We start from the raw sequence: 21,204 nt of genomic DNA, 5'->3' as shown, positions 1-21,204 counted from the left end.
CTATCATAACCGAAAACTATCCTGTTGCCTTTAAACAAATTTTCCGTAAACGTTGTTTTTTATTTTAAATCTCTTGTCGGGAAACGAAAAAAGAAAATGTTACATTCATTTTTTTACGACAAATATTTTATTTTCAACTTTTTGCAAAAGTTTTTCTAAAAGTTTAAAATAAAAAAAAATGGATTATCAATCCACCCAACAACATACCAAACTTCATTCCAATCTTTACACGACAGACATTTCTAGTCAAAGTGGTTATGACGATTCTTCCCAAATAACATATCACTCGACACTATCGGAAGAAACTAGACCTTATCACTATCACGGTCATTCTTTAAAAGGTTAGTCATCCTTTTTTAGATCGACGTAAGTGAATGTTAACAAAAATGTATAACTTGATTGTAATGAAAATAATTCACTTTCTTATGATTCGCCGAATCTTTCACAAGTAGAGAAAGAGTCTTTTGTTGTTTATAAAACATGAAAAGAACAAAAAAGATAATTTGTTTTGGATTCTCAGAGTCTCAAGATGATGAATTGAGTCAAATGAGAAATTCCTTAAATCCTACACAACAAGTATTCGATATTAAGAATATCCCCAAAAAACGAGATGATCAAACTTATGCGAAAGGTTGGGATTCGTTCGCTACACGCTTATGGGGCCGCTTACCTAAAGGTCCAAAAGTCGGAAGCACAACGTTAGCCTATGGTATTACAAATCTACTTGGAATTGATACAATAGAAGAAGCTGAAGAGCCTTTTATTCCGTGTCACACACAAACCATGTCTGCATTGCAATCGGAACCTGTCAAGCTGTCTGAAAAAGAATTGATACCAAATTTCTCACTGAATTTTGACAAAAAGCCATTTTCGACGAATGATGACAATATTTCAAGTCACTCGGTAAAATCTCTTGATAATATTGATACAGATGAAGTAACTGAACTACGTCAAATGCTCAAGGTCAATCAAAAAGCTTTTTCTAAAGCTATCAAGGATCAAACCAAGCTTATTCATAAGCTGCAAAAGGAACAAGAAAACCTATTGGAAACGTTACGCATAACTAATAACGAACGGGAAGAACAAGAAAATCTCTTATCCAATCTTAATATAAGTTTAAATCAATCATCACAACAAGTTGAAATTTTGAAATCGAAACTTTTGCATTACAAGCATGTTTTCCGACGTCGTGATTTCCCGCCCATTTCTTCCCCATCGCAATTATGTATACCGGATGTTGCTCCTTTTGAGGTGGAACAGGTAGTTGGAGAAAGCCGTGTTCGTGTTCAAATTGAATTAGCCATAACGATTTCCGGTAAATACTAAAAACAAGTTCCGAATTCAACATATCTTTTCCCGATTTTTGACTAATTTTAGGTGACTTATATCTGATGATTGACGGGTACAAAAAGAAACGATTTCTTAATACTTCTCACATTATCGAAATGAATTTGAATCTTGAAAACGGTCTATCATGCGTCGAGTTTTTTCTTGTCACCGTGACTAAAGGATCTTTTTTGTTTATCGTGGACACGGAACATGCTTTAAAAGAATGCCTTAAATTGTTTCAATCCAATATCTATTTAAAAAATATCATCAAGCAAAAATTGCGTACATGCAGAACAATTGATAAACCGGCTTTCCTAACATCTCAACTTGAAGATTTTTTTGGTTTGTCCACATGTTTTTCTAGTGAAAAAGTTGACCCAGGTAGTAACATAACAAAAGAAAATCCTAGAACAAAACAATTCGTTTCCAAGATTTCTAATTTATCTAGTCACATTCCTAAGGACGTACAAGATCAAAATAATGTTTCGCAACATGATGCAGGTTTCAACGCTTTACAATCACCTAGATTTCCTTCTAATGCACACTTTTTAAACAAGCACAACTCTTTTTTCAAGCAATATCAGTCGTATAGAAATAATGAACCTGAGGATTTTTTTAAAAAAGAACCGCACAAAGTAAGATTTTTATATAATTTCTTTTCATCTTGCAAGTCTATCATTTAAGGAACCATTACAAAAAGCTGTATTTTATTTGTGCTATTTCATGTTTTTCTGTCATCATGTACTAAGATCATTTAAAGACATTGATAAAGTTTTGTGACATGATTTCAGGAAAGCAAGACGGACGTTAACAAGGAGGCTCAGCTCGTCTCCCAAATTTTTAAGTCACCTGGAAAGGAACAACAATTCAACGTAATGGGTCCATTAGTGAGTTCATGTGAAACAATTCTCAATAAAAACGTTGACATGAACAAATCTTCCCTCAACCATCTTCACCAAGATATGAATCAACGCAGAGTTTCAAAACTTTTATGGCTTAATGAAATGACTTCTTGCGACTCCAAAGATGACGGAACAATCACGGCGAGATCAAAAACGCAAGAGAATCTTGGTAAGCGTCACCTTACATTTTATTTGATATGAATTTTTCTATTGCTATAGACCTTATTTTACGATTTGAAAACTCTTGTTTAGAAGAAAAAGCGGCTTCTCCAACCCCAGTAATACGTGTTTACCTTACTATTTTTTAGTATATGCTATTCTTGTCATTTAGAAAGACGAGTGGGAAAAAAAAATCCCTTTAAAAATTTTGGAGGAAGAACTCAATCATAGAGTCACTCTTCAATCATCTAAAAGTAGTGACTTGCTCACAGATTCCACAGATAAAACATACAATTATGCAGCTTTCTTATTGACTGAGAATGAAAACGATTAAACACTTAGTGTATCACATTTCGAAAATTGTAAAGCACCAATTTATTAAAACTAAAACAAGTCCTTTTTTTTCCTCAAACTTGGCTAATCAAAACAATAATGACTAGAGAAAGGCTTAAGAAAAGAATTTATTGCAAGGACTACTCCATTTATAAACAACTTTTGAATTTTGAAACTGTTTGTAGGATAAAGAAGAACCTATCTTTTTTTGAATGCTTCGTCTGTTTCAACACGTTTTTTAAAATATATTAACAAAATAAATGTGTGAACTGTTGAAAGTTTTCTAAATAACCCTATTGCACTCAGAACATTGTTTAAAATGAAACATGAACATTAGTGTTTCGTGACCACAATAAAAAATCATTAGTAACCTTTATTGTGTTTAATTTAAAATCATTTACTTCTATAAACGCAAGAATCAACAGTAGTTTTGATTGTTTTTACGTTACACTTAGTGCACTGTGAACGGAAATAATTACTTTGTTTTATCGTTTTATTCCTTACCATCAACAAAAATAGAAAAAATGAATTCTCGCATTACGTTTCTCAACTCCCACTTTACCACTTTTTACTTGATATATTGTCTTAGCTGAAAAAGATATTTTTGAATTCCTTGACAAATTCCTTAGGGTCACAAGAAAATTTTTTTTTTTGTTATTTAGAAGAATTCCATTCTTTATCAACGGTTAAAGCATATGTGCTGTGGGCTTGAATCACTGCTTGATTAAACTCACGCAACGCTACTGAACAAAACGCCATGTTGTATTCTTTCGACGTCAGTTTTACTACCCTGACGTCTTAGTCGGTAGCAACCTTTTTTTTTGTACGAATGACGCTACGGGGGAGAATTGCGCCACCAAAAAGAATGACGCTTTTACAAAGTAGTACGGTACGAACAAGTATTAGGTTATCAAAAAGCAGCACGCTATGAATAAGCATTGTGCGTTAGTGAGGGTAAAAAATAGCATTAAACCTGAACAACCGTCTTTATACTTGCATAAAAGTATCGAGCATTGGTTGTAACCCTCAGTGCAACTCAGAAAAAGAAAAATCGTTACAGGATTAGGATTTTCATAAACCACATGGTTTACGTTTAGTATTCATCGTTGACCGAAACGTGCAATGCAACAGCGACTCGCGTCATTGGATTTCGACGCCTTAGTAAGATTTCGTGTCAGCATGTATTAAATCCAATTTTAGTAATTTCAGTTAGGCTTCTTTAGAGAAAACGTTTTTACCACTCCGAGTGCTCAAGTAAGAGTTTTATTAAGTTCACAACGTCTATAGTGAACCTGCGACGAGCATGGTCTTTTCTTTTTGATATTTATTATTGAAAAAACAAGAATACGAGAAGGAATAAATATGTGGCTGTGTAATGTCATGTCCCTTTTTATAGTTTATTGGCAATAGTATTTTTATAAATTTATGTTAAAACTAGTAAAGTGAGGATATGTTGACTTTGGAGCCGATGGAGTCTGAAAAGATCATAAGTGCTGGCATTGGAACCTCTCTTTCTACGCGCTCTCATGTTGGAACCCTTTTGATAGAGTCAAGTTGGGTGTGTATAGTTTAAGCAGTATATTGTTGAGTTTTATTTTTAACGTTTGTGGGCAAGACTCGTTACCAATACACTAAGTGATAACGAATGCATCATCTTGATCTGGCGATAGGGAAATGGGTTACTCCAACTGTTCAATTTTTTACAAATCCCACTTTTTTAGTGACAAACATTTATAGACTCGCAATGCTCGATTTTTTTAAAACAAATAGCAACGTTTTCGCAGTAAATCTAAAATATGGTAGTGGCGTTTTGTTGATTTCACTGTCATAAGCACACGACTTTTCGAACACTCGTTGTACTTGAGCTTTCTAGCCGCTGCAAGCAACCTCAAAAGTTTATCCTTCTGGCTACCGTTTCCGCTTGTCAGAAAAGCATAGAAAACTGCCATTAGCAGCCCAGTCGGGTAACATTACACTTTCTGCAATAGTGTGGTTATCTACCTGCAAATCACAAATTTCATAAAATTAATCAAATGGAACCTAAACATTTTCCACGTAGCAAGTTCACACACTAAAGGTTTCAAAAATGCTCTTACCTTAATTTTTTTTTATCATGGCGCGTCCATGATATAATTAGGCTTAGGAGAAACTTTGCCATATCGACTGTAACAACGTTTTTGAAACAATAACATGGTTGCTTTCATCTTAAATTTATCATGTTGCTTGTAGCAAGTCAGGACGATGAGTTCCAAGAGCGAAAAACCTTACACGAACAGGTTTCGGGATGACACACAAGGAGCAATGCAGTAACAAAGACGTTGACAGTCATTATCGTACATTAGCACAAATTTGCGTTTTAGCTGAGATTATTGAATCTACGAATTTGGTTTGGAAGGATCTTCAGAAAATTAAAAGTTTGAAAAGTATTTTGCTTCAACCTAATGATACGCATTTATTAAATGAATTCCTGAATAAAATTACAATATCGCGTCATTCGAATAAGAGCAATTTGTATATACATTAAAAGGGAATTTTAGTCTATCTACAATAATTTTTTTTTCAAGATCACTTCTAGAAGACACTATAGAGAATAAACCGTAACAAAAATACTATGGAATTATTTTTTTTTTCTCGAAATATTAGAGTAATTAATTTCCTGTTGTTTTTTAAAGGGTAGTAAATGTCCAAACACTTTTAGAGTGTTTGTTGAAAAAAAAGCGTTAGGAACATTGTTACTAAATAAAAATAACAAGAATTTACGCATTTTAAATTATCATGAAGGCTCCAGTCCCTTTTTTGCGGTTAATGTTAGTCCGGTTCCACTGTATAAAAATGCCGTAACACAACCTTAAACAGTGCACCGCGTAGAATAAAGATAGGAAACGAATTTTTTTTTTATTCCTCGAAAAAGCTTTTTATTTTAATAATGTATAAATCGTATTTTTTGAGTGAAAATGGCATTCACATTTACACGAAAACCAATTGAATTCTAGCAAAAAAGAATGTTGTTTTCATCACACTTTTTTTTTTAATTAAAAAATAATTACATTCGGTAACATTGCTACTACTGGTTTTACGAAAGATTTCTGACCAAAAATACTTCTTTCGATTCGTTCCATTTTAGAACAACGTTTTTCTAGCTTGTATATTTTTTTTATTAAAAATTTTTCTAGTTAAACGTCATTGTTTAAAATCGAGGCTTCTCATGACTTCTTGGTGTCCAAATCGACATTTTGGGGAACAAATAAGTCCCTTGAGGGAACATTGAAGGGAACTTGGATTGAGTTGGTTTGGGTACTTGTCGTGAGTGCATATTTTCATGAAGGTTAGCTTTATTATGACCCATTGTTAAATCAAACATATTTTCTAAAGAGTGTTCACGAGGAATATATGCAATATCCGTTGGAACGTTGACAATATTTTTAATATAATGTCTATCCATCAAAGTACTAGAAAATCGTTTTATATTGAAATCATCGCTTGACATCATGGTGACCGGTCCTTCTGTACCCGTTGTGACAATATGATCATCGGGAGCTACTTCCAAAAAATCGTTAGGTGAAAAAAGCCCAGTGTCAGAATCAATTGTAATCACAACAGTTTTCTCACTTATCACCGAATCTTTTGCATCTGTAAAAAGAAAACATAGAACACCTTTAAACAAAAACAACCTACCTTGAGTTCCTAGTGAATCCGTTCCCCAAAAATTTGTTTGTTCTTGTGATTGTGATTCCATGGATATTGCTTTTTGTTTGTCATTGTCTCTTATGTCGTTTTTATGAAAACGATTGGTGTAAGCTGTTATACGGAAGCGACAAAAAAACAATAAAAAATAGGAACATTTTCTTTACATAAATAAAAAAATGTATGTTTAAAAGAATTACCTGATGGTTTTGGATGCTCCACAATCGGACGTGACTTCATCACGTCAGGATCTGACACTGGTGTTGCTTCTTGTGGTGTTTCAACCGATAATGCGATTTTTCTCCTTCTTTGAATGATGATACAGGTTTGAAAGAATTGATTGAAAAGTTTTCGCTCCGTTATAACCCATATTGCCATAGCGAGGGAAAATAAGAAAAAAAAAACTACTGAAATTTCAACGACAATCGATAAAAGGCCAGCGGCAGCTGCAACGTTTTTAGAATGAAACAAGACAAGTGAATTCCTATTTAACCACATAAAAATAAACTCTAGCAAAGCATAACCAATGTCAAACGACTTACGCTAAGACGAATGAATCGATTCCTGTTTTTTCTTTAGACTGATTCTTCATCATTGATAGTGCCGCTGAATTCATTTGATCTAAATGTGTTTGATTTTGAAAAGGACTTAAGAAAACAGGGGAACGGGGCGCAACTTTATCTATTTATTTTTTTAAGGAAAGAACACAATAGCCACTTTATTAAAACTAAATACCTTTTACCGTTCAAGTGATTTTTGGCACTTTGCACCAAGGGACTCTGCTTCATGATGCCCCAAGAATTTGAAAAAGAAAAATCTTTTTCAAGTTTTGATAGATGAAGAGTTACCAGCACAACGGAAAGAAACGTTAACACCACATACGATGTGATAAGTATAAAAGTGAACACACACTGTTTTTTAGCATCTTGTGGTTTGTGACGCTTAGAGCTTGATAAACCTTGTTTTGTGCCACGCAGTTGGTTGAAACGGGGGTCATCCGAGGAGAAATACGAAAAATGAGGTAAACGGGACACTCCATGTCTTTTGGTAGGAATAGAACAAGGTAAGTTTGTTATATAAACACCACAGGGTTGGAAATTGCGAAAATAAGGCAAATGCTTTAAGGCGTAGGAAATATGTTTTGAAAAGGAAGCATTGGGGGTAGCTTGACCTTCATGAATATATAAATATGGATAAGGTTTAGCATAATTCCATATTAAAAGACCAATGAAGAATAAAGCGAGAAGGACAATAGTCATCAATAACGCTAAAACAGACATATAAATGACGGAGCAAAATAAAAAAATAGATAAAAAACCCATAAAAAGTTGCCAAAATGTGATACGTCTATTGATTGTATAATAAGAAAATGTCGTATTCGGTTGAAATGTTGGAGGTTGTAGCCAAAAAAAGGTTTTTATTGATTCCGAATAACTATTATATAAAAATAATATTATATGAATAACAAATAATGTTACAATCATCATATGAATTAATAATAGGGATGAAAAAAAATTTGTAAAAAGTTCTCCTCCATGAGGTAAATAAATAATAGATTCTTTTGATGTTATAGGGGAGCGTAATTGACTTTCTCCTAGAATGCTATTTGAATAAAAATATAATTCAGCATAGGCGTAAATCAATATAGCTAAAACATAAAGAGACGAAAAGAGAATAAATAGAAAGGAATTTTGTTTACGGCAATATAATGTATTCAGACAAACACCCATCATGAATAACGACGTGGTACATAATAAATATTGGTTAATAATGATGTAAAAGTAAGCATAAAAGGAAAGAACAAAAGCGTAAGCCGCTACTGTTTCCCATATAGTGAAATTGTGAAATTTTTTCTTTTCTGTCGTGACGCATTGAGATTTTTTTGGATGTGATATTTGATGAACCGTCGACATCCTCCTCAAACTTTTAAACTACACTCTTTCTATAAACTATTGACAAAAACCGTTTAACTTGTTTTCTTTCTTTAACGAACAACCTATTCAAGTCAAAGGAGTAAATTGAAACCTAACGAAAAATAAGAAAAAATTTTATTAAATGATAATGGCTTTCAAATTACACAAGCAGCATTCGAGGTGTGCAACTTTTCCAAATAGGAAAAAAAAATATTGTATAAAAAAAAATTGATTTTATTTCGTTTGAATACTTTGATCACGATATTTATCTCTTTTCATTGTCTTCTGTCAACTCGCGCTTTTTTTTTTGTTTGTAACGTAAACCCCACATGTTGTTTGCTGGTCCAGATGACTAAATGTTTTTTGGCATATGATTGCTCGAAGTAACAAAAAATCAGTTTTAAAAAACTCAACTTTAACGTTAATTTGTTCTCACAAAAACAAACGTTTTTGAGCGACTGCTGTCCGGGTTAAAAGGTGTCAGTAACATTAGTATTTTTTTTTTAATCGCAAAAAAGAAACCTTATAAAATTTTATTTTTAAAAAGTTACAAGATTTCCTTTTTTTTTATTGTTTTCATGATATTTTTTATAAAAAAAAACCAAATTATTCATACAATACAAATGCATTTGAATAAAAAATCAGTTCAACTGCGTTGAAGTGATGAAAAATTTTTTTTTTTAAAGGAAAACTTGAAACTTTATTCGAAATAATTTAATAGAGTTAAAAATTTTTATTTTATATGGCGTAGAAATTTTTTTTCATTTTGTTTAGCAAACAGTATTTCAAATAATTTTTTTTAAAAACTATTTAACGTGTTCTGAATTTTTCAATTGCAATTAAATAACTATATCACTCGTTAATTGATTTGCTTGAACGCTAAACACAGTTACTTATCTTAGCCTCTTAGAAAAGCATTAGATATCTCATTGTAATTCATTCTTCTCTGGCGTTTTATTAGTAACCACGAAGAGTCTGCATGCGGAGTAAGGTTCCATGCGTGATATCTTAAAAAGCTTTTTTTAACAAAAATGATTGATTTAAACCATTCATGTTCAAGTGCTTTTTTTAAAGGGAACTGTTGCCAATTATCGGATTCGGTAAACTCATTGAAAGAGGAAAAAACAAAATGTTCAACGTTTCGTTTATGGTTTCCACAATATGTTAAAGTGATTCTCTTTCTACTCGTAGTGGATTGTATTTTTCTCGGTACCACAGCTGCATCTATTCAAAGTCGCGATTTTTACAAAATATTAAAAGTTCCCCGAAATGCTGATATTTCTTTAATTAAAAAAGTAATTTACTGAGCCATTTTTACGTAAAACCCTACAAAATGAGAAAAAAATTATTTTACTTTTTTTTTAAAGAATTATCGGAAGTTATCAAAGGAACTTCATCCTGATACCAATCCTAATTCACCTCCTCAAGCATTTATTGATGTTCGTGATGCTCATGAAGCGTTATCGGACCCTAGTAATGAAATTGTTACATGATTTTAACGCATGAGACAATACGAACTATTCCTACAAAACAATTGTTTTTTGTGATTGTATCAGAATTGAGAAAACTTTATGATAAATATGGTGAAGAGGGCTTAAATCCAAATTTTCAACCAAACCAGTATTCAAAATCGTATTCGGATCATCCATTTCATTTTTTTCAAGAGAATACAGGGAATACATTTTTTTTTAACTCACATCCAGGGCAGGGTGATTTTCAAAGGTACTAAAGAAGACTTATGATTTGACAAGACTGCAAAATGTCACTAGCTTTTTCTTTTCGGAGGGGCCTCAATTTGAACGAGAACCTGTAGTCAAAGGTAAGTGCTCTTCTGTTAGACACCTTTATTATTGTGATTCAAGAAATATTTCAACGACAGAATTAACATGCTCTCTTCTGTTATTATAATTCGTTAGACCTATACGAAAAATCTGGATCTCATGTCGTCAAAATCAAGTCTCATACATGGAAATCAATTGTTCATGAAAGGGAGTGGTTTGTTCTTGTCAATTTCTATGGTCCATCCTGTAGCCACTGTGTCAAATTGGAGAGCACTTACGAATCTATTGCCGCTTCGTTTAAAGATATACTTGTGGTAAAAATGATGCTTTTATTCGTTGTTTTGAACATGCTGATGCATTGTGTTAGGTGGCAGCAGTGAATTGTGAAAAAGAGCGGCGTTTATGTCATTCCTCCCGTATTGAGAGTTTTCCTACAGTAAAGATTTACTCCGATTCTTTTGAAGAACCAGTCCAAACATATGATGGAAACTCTTTGTACGTTGACTTGTGTTTATAATCTTTTATTGATGTACCTCTTACTCAAACATTGAATTGGGAAAAGGTCATAATTTTCTAAGAACTACCTAACAAGTTTTTTGAATTGTTGTTTGCGTAGCTCTGTGAAAAGCTTGAAAAAGTGGTTAAGTGATCATATCAAATTATATGGAGACATCTTAACCAATTCAAATTGGAACTCATGGATTGTGTCAAATTCACACTTGCCAAAAGTTTGTAATTGTTTTGCTTCCCAATCTGTTTTACATTATAAAAAAAATTTTCAGCTCATATTTATCACACCCAATCATCTGGTTCCTCTTTGGTTTCGTAAAGCAGTGTTTCCCTATAAAAAACGCTTATCTTTAGGTTATATTACCCTAAAACATGCGGCTTGCCAGCAGCTTGCTAATCAACACCTACCTCGATCAATGTATCAAAATTTGGTGACCCCTATTTTGCTAAGAATCACCGATATAGACACTGTTTCTGGAGAAATCATACCGATCAAAACCTCATCGACCTCTATTGTATCGCTCACTTTAAATCGCATTGCTGCCTCAGTAAGTAATTTTTTTTTATTAAACTGAATTTCTTTTTAAACACGTTCATTTTCGTCACAATGCGGTTGACCTTAAAGTAATATTACCACCATGTCAATGCGTTAGTCCACCCCTAACTCTTTTTTGTTTATCACCATAACTTTCTTTCTTTTTTTTTTTCTCTCTCTCTCTCCCTTCCTCAAAATTGGTTTTTTTTTTATCGTTTTTTCTTTGTCCGAACATTCATCATTTTTTTTTATGAATCGCACACTCTTGTGTTGAGTATTACTTTCATAATTTTTGTTCATGTGCGTTCAATAGAATGATCAGTACTATAGAGAAATGTATGAAACAACTTTGAATGAACTGACAAAGTTAAAATATGCTAGAGGAGATTGTTCCCCCAATGAATCAAAGGTATGTCATTCTTTACGTTTCAATCAAGTAAAAAAGAAATACTGACTCTCTCTGGATAATTCTATATAGATATGTCTTCTTTTATTCCTGCCACATGACAAATACAACACGTCTAAACCTGCCATTGCTTTACAAGAAGCTTTATTAAAGTATCCAAAGGTAGCCAAACGGTTTTGGATATCTTCTTCAAAACAAGTACGTTTGAAGCACTTGACTTTTTATGCACGCCCTAACTACGACACGTGTTCTCGTTAGCCTCAATTGTTGAATGCATTTTCATTATCCCCTTTCCCAAAATCATGTTTGACATCGAATGTTCCTGTGTGTTTAAATCCATCACTTGATCTCAATCTGGATGTTAAAAAAGAAAAAAATTGTAATTTAGTACCTACCTCGCTTGATGAGGCTTGCTACACATTGATAGCATTTAAACCTAAGAGAAAAAAGTTTCTTGTAAGTTTTGTCGAAAACCTGTAAATTGTTCTTAAATTGAAGACTATTAATTTATCGGCTTATAAAATGATTGTTTTATTTTAGGTGATGAAGAAAACAAACTCAAGCACGGAATCTGAGATTCACAACTTTCTTGATGCCGTTTTAAATCAAGGTGTTCCATTAGTCAATTTACTTAAATCACATTTAAATTTCGTGTAACTGTTTAATTTTTTCGATGGCTAGTATATAATAAAGATGTTTTTCTTCATAGTCTTAAAATCTTTTTTTTGTGTAACACTTCCATTTAAAATAACTGGTTTTCTATAAGCTAACAATCAACTTTTACTTAAACAGTAATATTAAGTTTTTTTTTTACGGCATTAAACACTAGTAAAAATCGTTATAGCTAGCACTTGAGCTGCTGCATGACGGCTGAATCGTTTCAAACCTGATCAACAGGTGAAGAACATCTTGGTGAGAAATCCAAAAAACATATGTCTTCTAGCGACGACGACGAGGATGATTATCTTCATAATGATTATTTGTTTAAAAAAAAACGTCATTCATTGAAGAAAAATTTTTACCACGTTTCAAGCGACTCGGATTCTTTTAGTGACGAAAGGCTTCACCTTCAAAAAAGTTTAAAGCATGATAGGTTTCGACATTCTAAAAAACTTGGATCAACTTGCAGATCGCTTCATTTTGTGTTGGGGGAGGTTATGGGTGCAACTCAAAGTAAAGCAAAAAAGGAAATTGTAGAAAAGCAGGTTGTAAAGGTACAAAAAGATATTTTGGATTCCCATGTTGTACAGTATCTACAAGAAAACTATGGAAAAGATGAAAGTTATGAATTGTTAGGTTACGTTTCTTCCTCGCATGAAGATGAGTCGTTAAGTGACTCTAACAAGCCTTCTTTGCCAACTCACAACACGAATATAATTTCAACCGATTATTCGCTTTCTTCTTCTTCACAGGATAAGCTTGAGTTGGAGTCGGATATCTTTGAATTTGAACAAAGCGCAAAAAAACAAAAGGAAGCAAATGATCGTGAGCAGGATTCGTTGAAAATGCATGTAAAGCATCAGGGACCTCAAATCGGTCAAGAGAGGATGCAGAAACTGTATGGGAAAGGTTTTCAACTTTTAAAGCAAATGGGGTACACCGGTGGCGGGCTGGGTAAGAAAGGGACTGGAATTGTAGCACCCATTCAAGTAAGTTGGACTTGCACCAACAACAATACTTTTGTCCATATTGTTACAACCAACATGAGATTTGTTTCTGGACTTTTAGAGCCAAATACGCCATAAAAAAGAAGGATTAAAAGAACAAGGATGGCGCGAGTCAAGTAACAAAAATTTCGCACACGACGATGATCCTGCATTAAGTGCATTAGATGATCTTTTAAATAAGCAACGTTCCAGCTCAACTACTTATGATGAGTGGCATGTTAATAAAGAAAAACGATCGGAGACACATTCCCACAAAAAAACAATGAAAAAGCATAAGGTCCAATTCACTACATCGGATGAATTGATTCAAAGCGCCTCTGAAACGTATAAAAATATTTTAAAAAAAAATGCCTCAGCATCGGCGGATACGAATCCGAAGGATGGAATGACAGAAACTTCTTGTTCTGAACGGTTATCTAAGCGGTTTGAAAAAGTAAAAAAATATAGTCATTTTTTAAAAGATCTTCACGCAGAAGAATGTTTGTTACAAGATCCTTCACAATTTCGAGTTGTTGATATGACAGGACCTACAACACGGGTCATTAATAATTTATCGGAATTTCAGTTTAGAGTATCGGAAGCCATTTTTTCCCCATCTTTTTCAAACACTCACCGTTACGCTTTTAAATCTAATGACACAATTATTGCCATACAGACTGCAAGCCGTTTTTTGTATTCTCATTTATACAAAGTTGAATGTCGTTTATTGGATCGTACAAAAAAAAAAGTTTTCGAAGAAGAAAAGCTACAAAAAGCCATGGAAGTCTTGAAAACATGTACTAGTGAAATTGAAGAACTTGAAGAAAAAATTCAAGTTTTAAAAAATATTTTAAAAATTTTATTTTCCTTTATAAAATCACAAAATTGTATTTATATGGAAAAACTCATCCAAGTTAACGATTTAGTTGAAACAGCAAGCGATATGCAAGAAAAACGAAAGAGTGCTGTACTAAAGTATACACCGATAAATTGTACACCGTATGAAAGTGTTACCAGTCAAGAACAAATGGAAAACGAGAATTCAAGCGATGATGTCTTAAGCCATGCATCTAAGTTACTTGACAAAAGCGACCGAATTTGTCTTGTGATTGAGAAGATTTTTAAAAAACTTACCGATATTATAATACAGCTTCGCGAACGATGGCCTTCAGAATATAAGGATTTTAAGATTCACTTTTTAGGGACTGAAATAGCGGCCTTGTTACTGTATTGTATTGATTCTTTTTTAATGCATCCGAAACCTTTTCAACAGACTCTTACTTTCTATTTTACGTCTCTCTTAATACAATTCCGTGATGCTTGCGTTCCTTTGGAATCAAAAGAATTACGGGTCGTTTGGCATCATATTATTACAGAACGAATTCTTAATGATATTAAACAAACCCTGGAACATTTTAAGGTAAACATTCCACTCTTAATTCTTTATGTAAACGTCCATGCCATTTCTCATAGATCACTGCCGAAAAACAAGACACCGAACCACTTGATTGCGTGTTTCAATGGATTTATGCGGTTCCGTTATGTCGAGTCATTGAACTTTTACAAAGACATTTATTTCCTAAATGGTTGAATGTATGTTGTTTGATTTTTTTTTTATAATGGTTTCATTTTCAAATAATTAGTTTCTTTCAGATTGGTTGAATTGTGCGCATGTTGATTTGGAAAGAATTTATAATTGGTACACTACATGGAAGAAATGCTTTCCAAAGTCACTTTTAAATGAACCTCTTGTTCAAACATTTTTTATATCGGGACTCGAGCTCATTAATCATTATTTAGAAAAGTTAAGTGAAAACACTGATATGGAGTTATTGGAAAATGACACAACAAAAATGGATTATGGTGTAAACAATAACCAAACTAATAATACGCATGAAACGCAACAACGGACGAATAAAAGAAAACCCCTTCCTTATGAAATACATAATTCGTTCGATTCACCGTCACACTCTAGCACGCAATACATAATAAGGAACAACATTAGTGAAGAGTCCACGACTCCGAATGTGTCTGTTAAACGTCCAAGCAAGCTTTCAGAAACTAAGGTTGCCACTTCAGATTCTCGCTTTGTTCTCGCTTCACGCCTTGTTGAAATTATAGAAGGTTTAGCTGAAGACAATGGTATTCTATTTGTTCCAAAGCCCGCACGTATGTATAACGGAAGACAAATTTACGGATTTGGTAAGTTATCCATCTATATTGATTCTGGTGTTATATACAAATACAACGGTAATAATTCTTCTTGGTCTTCTATACCCCTCTCTGCCTTATTGGATCATCCAAAATAAACACTGTTTCTTTTCGACACTCACCGCAGCATACGATTGAATGTGAACCTTACATGCATAATGCAGTGTTTAGTGTTCAGCACTAACAAACAAAAACTCAAATCAAGGTGATACACGCCAATCCCGCGCACCCATTCATCTATTCTGTTACACACAACCCCACTGTTTAATTTATGGACCTAACTTGTTTTTGAACGTGCTACATTCTACCCCAAAGTCGTCTTTTATTCTAAACAAAATGTTTTTTAACCGTTGTTCCAAAATGTTGACAATCTTTTCGTTACATGCCGCTACGTTACGAAACATCCTTTCGGGCTCCATAATTCCGTTAAATAGAATATTCCCTTAAAGGGAAACCGTGCATGAAACAGAGAGTTTTGTCGTTGCCTAAGCGACTCATCGCTAGGATTCAGTTTCAGTTTATTGCTAGACTAATTCCAGACTCTTCGCTACATATCCGTTCTATGCAAATGACAACGGTCCATGCCACTTTCGTCTTAATAAACATTCTTTCAACTTGTTAAAAGATCATTTACTTTTTTTTCAACTAAAATGTTTTTTTTTTGGCGAGGTATATTAGCGTGTTGAAAAGAAAAACTTGACTTTAAAAAAACTAAGGTGATTTTTAATTTTCGTGCTCTCCATATTCAAGATCCTTTTTCTAACTTTTTTTTTTATTTGATGAAATCCACGCTTATACTTTCTACTATATGACTGATTTTTTTAAAAAGTGAACATTGTCAAACGTCGACATTACATCATTGTTTCCACTCAAAAAGCTGTGTGAAACACAAAAAACAAAAACGTTCATTTGTTAACTCTTATTTTTTTAAACGCTTAACAGTTGTGTTGCAGTTATGTTTAAAAAAAATACCACAAATCTCTCCCATATCTTCTTATTTACCGCATTAATTTCTAGTGACGCCGGAAAATCTGAATGAAAGGCTCTACGCACTACCGCATAACAATTTACTGGTAGTACCCCTCCCGTCCCTTTGCTTTTTAAAACCACTATCACACTTACCGAAAACCCTTCAACTTATATATTTATCGTATATAATAAAAATAAACGCTGCGTCAATAAAGGGCTCTTCGCCTACCAAATTAGGCAATGTGTCAAGTTAATTTTATGGTTTCCTGCCTCCGATATAGAATGCAAATAAACCTCAGTAACTTTTTCTTTATTCTACCAAAACACCTAGGACAACTTCTTTTTGTTAGTTTGACAATCCTTGTATCTATTCATTCGCGGAAGAAAACCCCACCCGTTAACTCTTTTAAAATTTTCGACACGTGGATTGCAGAGCCAAAGAATCACAGTGTGCAGAAAACAAGCAATTCTAAAAGATAAAAGAGAACACCTCTTTTCAAAAATCTAAATTCTTTTCTGACTCCGAAACAAACTATTACATCTAGTTTTGAGCAGTCATTTTAAAAAAGTTTTTTTAAAGCTTAGTGTTTCCAATCAAACAAAACGGTGAATGCTTAGAAACGATGCTTCCTTTTATACACACCCCAAGCAACGTAAAGACATTGTTCATGTCATACTAGTCATTTTTGGAGAATTCAATAAAAGTGTATTTTTTTTAAATAGACTTTCTAATTCTAGATGCTTACTTTAGCAAGTCATTCAATTTTAAATTTTTTATGAGAACTTGTTAAATGCTTTCTTCGTTCTTGACAAAAAAATTCTATAGTTTTTTCAAAACAGCCTTACTTAAAAAACGTCACTTGTTTTTTGACTCTTTTATGACGCAACTTTGATTTCAATCATCCATACCTAGTACCAAGAATAAGCTTTTTAAATGAACTATAGTGCTGTACAAATGAAAGAAGTAAGAAAAATTAATTATGTTGAGTGTTTCTCTTTTTTTTTATTAGCCTTGTTTTACAAAGTCAGTCTTGGACAGTCAAATGAGGCAAAGGCAAGAGTAAAGCATTCAGTAGCTTTTTCGTCACGTTACACAAAAGAAGGGTAGCAGCTACTAAATTCCAAAAAAATCGCATGATTTCCCATTACCATAAACGCGAAAAAAATCTTGGCAATGCCTTGGACATTTACCATGACGCTTTATGGGCACACAAAACGCGTTTCTCTGGTTATGAGTTTATCTTTAAAAAAAATTTGTAAATTTTTCAATGTCGCTTTCAGTAGACTTGAACTTTAAGGAAAGGAACTATTTTATGTTTCAACTAAAGCGTGAGTACCTTTCAACATTTTTTTACAAAAATATCATTATGTGCAATGGGTGTCACTTGTTTTATAAAATCAAAAAACCAAGCTCCATTTAGAACTGTGGCTTGTTCATTTTTGTTAACAAGCAGGATATGCGCGACATTATCCACAAATTCTTTGGAATCTAAACAAGGGACTCAGCTGCTTTGTGTGAAGTTCGCGGATTCTTTACTTTAGGCATTTTAATCAGCATGCCCATTTTTAAATAGTAGTTTACGCGGAACCGGCCGATGACGTTAAGTATGGTGCCTCAGACGTCAAGTCGTTTCTACTTTAAACACTTTTGTACAGAAATCTATTTCTAAACGCTTCGAACGTTTCCGTAAACGTCCACAGTGATTCTTCTCAGGAACACTATGGATCAATGCCATATGGCTTGTTTCTTTTTTTTAAAATAATCATGTTGATAAGAAACTTTTCGATTATTGGAAAAAACAAAACTATTACAAGTGACCTTGGTTTTCAAAGTAAAAGATTTATTTTAACGCCAACTCGCTCAAAATCTGCCAATGACTATGCAGTCAGGAAAAACTATGAAAGGAAAGGAGGAACAATTTTAGATTGTTCTTTGTGACGTGTTGGTTTTTAGGAAACACCTTGAGTAAGAGTGTATCAGGCTGCTTTTTGACCAGTTGACCGCATCTTTTCACATTAAGGACGACATTACACAGAGAGAAATAAAGAGAGAGAAAAACGTTTTGTTCTTCTTATTACAGCGCACGAATGGACGTAGACCAAGAATTAAATTAAACTAGGCCTTCTCCACTGTACTTGATGAACAATTACTAGAGAACACCCATGCTTTTATCCCCCATGTGGACCTGTAATAAATGCAAAACTGACTACTAGAAGGACATTGTATTGTTTTTAAATAAAATACCTTGCTGTTTAAATGTTATTTCTTTTTTTTGAGAAATTTTTTTAAACGTTTTTGTGCTAAATAAAATCATCGCTTCTGCTACAAGGTAGAGTTCATTTTTATAGAACTCTCTCATTACGTTCTATACGCGTTTCGGTATTAACAAATTTTTTGGCAGACTTCTAACTATTGGAGCATCTGAGGATTTCTCATTTAAAACATGCTGTACTAGCGAAAAAAGCACATTGTAGAACTAACAATGAATGTACAACTTATGATGTTGTTTGTTGTGCACAAATTCAAACAACATGACGTGTGAATTTTTTGTTTGTTTCATTTTTCAATAGATTCCTTGCTACTGTGATTTTCAACTGGATTTCTCATGTGACAATTTTTTTAACCCTGCACGTTCCAGTGCTGTGCTAAAATTTTTGTTAATTTTAAGAAAAACCTTTTCTTTTTTAATATTATTTAGAAATATCGTTTTTTCTTTTATAAATTCAAAAAAAAAATAAAAACGTTAATTACTCAATCAAGAAAACCATTTTGTTGACTTTCCCTTTACGATTTGTACAGCATTCCTCTCCATTTACCCTTCTTTTTCAATTACATTTCTCTTGGTTAATGAACAAAACGCTTCTTTCTTTAAACTCATCCTTTTATTTAAATAAAATACTAATTTTTAAATCAACAAATATGAATGAATACAATGGTAAATTTCTATTTATGCGGGTGCTTTCATAACAATATGTTGTCACAGTCATGAGTTTATACGTTCAATGAATTAGCATGAACTTCTAGACAAGAATAACTTTGTTGTCTAGAAGAACCAAAATAGTACTAATGTCTGATATTTCACAAACAATAAAATATGTTTCACAAATTTCATATTGACTATTACCGAAAATTCCCAAGACATTGAAACAATTAAATAGTATGGTGCAATAAAACGCGTTTGTGAAAATTTTTCCACGTAACAAATAAGTTTAAAAACGAGTTGTTATAAACATTGCTTTGATTAAAAAATGCAACGACATCTATTTTTATTTCTATCTTGATACTTGTTTCATTCAGCTTCTTGATGATAAATTTGACTCAAGAACTAGATAGAATATAAAATACTTTTGTTTTAAAGCCTTATATTCAAACGGATAATTTATTTAAAAGAAAAAACTACTCTACAATTCGTCGGTTTTAATAAAGCAGTTAATGAAAAGTTCAATTCTTCTCAAGTGAAGTTATTCATGAATTAATCAAGTGGAACTTCTTTTTTTTTTAACACTTTTTCCCATGTGTTTTTCTAAAAAAACAAAATGTCGAGGAAACAAATAATTGGACTAACTCGAGATTTTCGCAATTTTCGGTTCACTTGTTTGAGTTTTTGCTGGCGAGATTTTCCTTTCCCACCTCTTTCATATACAAAAATTCACGTTAAGACCATACACATATGTACCAATATGACTTTACCCTCCCACAGTTCGTTCAACGCGTATACAACGACCATCCAGCATTTGTCGGTGGTATTTTAAGCCGGCCTATTAACAAAAATGAAAAACATGACCTCACTAAAAATGAAAAGTATTTTCAATCATGATGATTGACCGTAAAGTCTTTTGACGTTTTCAGTTCAACAAAAGCACATCCATGTGGTTTTTTATCGATTTTAGAGTCCAAAAGTCTTAAACTAATGACATCTAACAAAATTAGTGAAATATACTTTTTATTTTGTTACCTAGTCCTTTAAAGAATGTAGCTAGTTGTTTCTTAGTAATTCCATAAGGAAGATTTCCAACAAAAAGAATGTACCGTTTTTGTTTTTTTTTAACACCAATGGATTCTTTGTTATCTCTTTCCATGTCGTTTGTGTTATTAGGTTTTAAACATGGAATGCTATTTGAATTCATTTGATCATTCGTCTGTTTTATAATTGGAATTTCATTGTTTTGGTTACCATCTACTTTAGACATTGAAAATAAAAAAAAACATCCTACCTGATTTTTTTTTCATACCTAAACTTGTGTTTCTTTTATTTTTTTTTATTGTTTTTGTTCCAAATTTTTTTACCATGTTGAACACGAAAAATTAAATTTTATCCAGGAAAAAACAACAGCTTGGGATTACCTTTGTGCCATTTATTTTAATTGGTACACCAGTAGTTATTTATTTGAGGAAATTTACAAAACATACGAGAACAATATATTTTTGCTTCATTCATTCTTTGAGACTGCAAAATGTTATTAATTACAACAATACTTCAATTAATTGTTTTTAAAGGCTTCACAATCTTAATACTTAAAACAATGTTTGTTTCTTTCATTCTTTAAGACTGTGCGATTCTATCAATTAAAAAGTGTTTATTTTATTTTAGTTTTAAAACTACCGACTCGAGCAGTTTTTAAAAAATCCTTTTTAATTGTCTTACGACTCCGATAATAAATAATGAAAAGAAATGATGTTCCGCTAACGTATATAACACAGTCTATACTAAAAGAAGATTTAAGAATAAATGAAAAAAGTAGAACCGATAAAAAATAATGGTAAAATTGTTTTTTTTCAAAAAAAGTAATATATTTTTTTTAATTTTCAAGTTAATTACTTTGAA

The 21,204-nt window shown here is 32.7% G+C and overlaps 6 protein-coding genes across 10 annotated transcripts; 4 read left to right on the top strand and 2 right to left on the bottom strand.

The window, feature by feature from the left end:
• Positions 1-86: 86 nt before the first annotated feature.
• LOC128882852 (uncharacterized) lies at positions 87-3,024 on the top strand. 3 transcript variants are annotated; one of them, XM_054134629.1, is made up of 7 exons: positions 87-341; positions 521-1,315; positions 1,378-1,964; positions 2,014-2,070; positions 2,121-2,400; positions 2,451-2,509; positions 2,563-3,024. In XM_054134629.1, the coding sequence occupies exons 1-7, from the start codon at positions 179-181 to the stop codon at positions 2,722-2,724; spliced, it is 2,103 nt and encodes a 700-aa protein (XP_053990604.1). In that variant the 5' UTR covers positions 87-178; the 3' UTR covers positions 2,725-3,024. The 3 variants fall into 3 exon arrangements, with proteins under 3 accessions (XP_053990604.1, XP_053990605.1, XP_053990606.1); XM_054134631.1 differs by having other exon boundaries at positions 262-366; XM_054134630.1 differs by lacking the exon at positions 2,014-2,070.
• Positions 3,025-5,395: 2,371 nt separating this feature from the next.
• LOC128882840 (uncharacterized) lies at positions 5,396-8,502 on the bottom strand. Its single transcript, XM_054134614.1, has 5 exons — positions 7,150-8,502; positions 6,950-7,088; positions 6,608-6,891; positions 6,399-6,521; positions 5,396-6,353 (listed from the first exon to the last, which is right to left on the bottom strand). The coding sequence occupies exons 1-5, from the start codon at positions 8,318-8,320 to the stop codon at positions 5,911-5,913; spliced, it is 2,160 nt and encodes a 719-aa protein (XP_053990589.1). The 5' UTR covers positions 8,321-8,502; the 3' UTR covers positions 5,396-5,910.
• A 714-nt stretch (positions 8,503-9,216) lies between these two features.
• On the top strand, positions 9,217-12,353 carry LOC128882841 (dnaJ homolog subfamily C member 16-like). Its single transcript, XM_054134616.1, has 12 exons — positions 9,217-9,615; positions 9,688-9,793; positions 9,877-10,042; positions 10,090-10,139; positions 10,237-10,415; positions 10,469-10,596; positions 10,718-10,829; positions 10,884-11,159; positions 11,460-11,555; positions 11,625-11,750; positions 11,811-12,008; positions 12,093-12,353. Exons 1-12 carry the CDS (start codon positions 9,352-9,354, stop codon positions 12,207-12,209), a joined length of 1,818 nt encoding a protein of 605 aa, XP_053990591.1. The 5' UTR covers positions 9,217-9,351; the 3' UTR covers positions 12,210-12,353.
• A 216-nt stretch (positions 12,354-12,569) lies between these two features.
• LOC128883109 (septin and tuftelin-interacting protein 1 homolog) lies at positions 12,570-13,989 on the top strand. Its single transcript, XM_054135119.1, has 3 exons — positions 12,570-13,201; positions 13,281-13,783; positions 13,875-13,989. Exons 1-3 carry the CDS (start codon positions 12,710-12,712, stop codon positions 13,987-13,989), a joined length of 1,110 nt encoding a protein of 369 aa, XP_053991094.1. The 5' UTR covers positions 12,570-12,709.
• Positions 13,990-14,003: 14 nt separating this feature from the next.
• LOC128882898 (tuftelin-interacting protein 11-like) lies at positions 14,004-17,057 on the top strand. The gene is made up of 3 exons (XM_054134727.1): positions 14,004-14,618; positions 14,672-14,791; positions 14,842-17,057. Exons 1-3 carry the CDS (start codon positions 14,094-14,096, stop codon positions 15,505-15,507), a joined length of 1,311 nt encoding a protein of 436 aa, XP_053990702.1. The 5' UTR covers positions 14,004-14,093; the 3' UTR covers positions 15,508-17,057.
• A 2,389-nt stretch (positions 17,058-19,446) lies between these two features.
• On the bottom strand, positions 19,447-21,130 carry LOC128883075 (uncharacterized). Of its 3 annotated transcripts, none has more exons than XM_054135063.1 (6): positions 20,612-21,130; positions 20,335-20,559; positions 20,205-20,296; positions 20,070-20,137; positions 19,945-20,011; positions 19,447-19,902 (listed from the first exon to the last, which is right to left on the bottom strand). In XM_054135063.1, the coding sequence occupies exons 1-6, from the start codon at positions 20,667-20,669 to the stop codon at positions 19,852-19,854; spliced, it is 561 nt and encodes a 186-aa protein (XP_053991038.1). In that variant the 5' UTR covers positions 20,670-21,130; the 3' UTR covers positions 19,447-19,851. The 3 variants fall into 3 exon arrangements, with proteins under 3 accessions (XP_053991038.1, XP_053991041.1, XP_053991039.1); XM_054135066.1 differs by having other exon boundaries at positions 19,448-19,902; positions 20,335-20,518; positions 20,594-21,130; XM_054135064.1 differs by having other exon boundaries at positions 19,448-19,902; positions 20,335-20,556.
• Positions 21,131-21,204: the final 74 nt, after the last annotated feature.

Source organism: Hylaeus volcanicus, unplaced genomic scaffold (assembly GCF_026283585.1).
Source record: "Hylaeus volcanicus isolate JK05 unplaced genomic scaffold, UHH_iyHylVolc1.0_haploid 12197, whole genome shotgun sequence".
NCBI lineage: Eukaryota > Metazoa > Arthropoda > Insecta > Hymenoptera > Colletidae > Hylaeus > Hylaeus volcanicus.
Note: the sequence above shows the minus strand (reverse complement) of the source record. Positions and strands in the feature narration are given on the sequence as shown.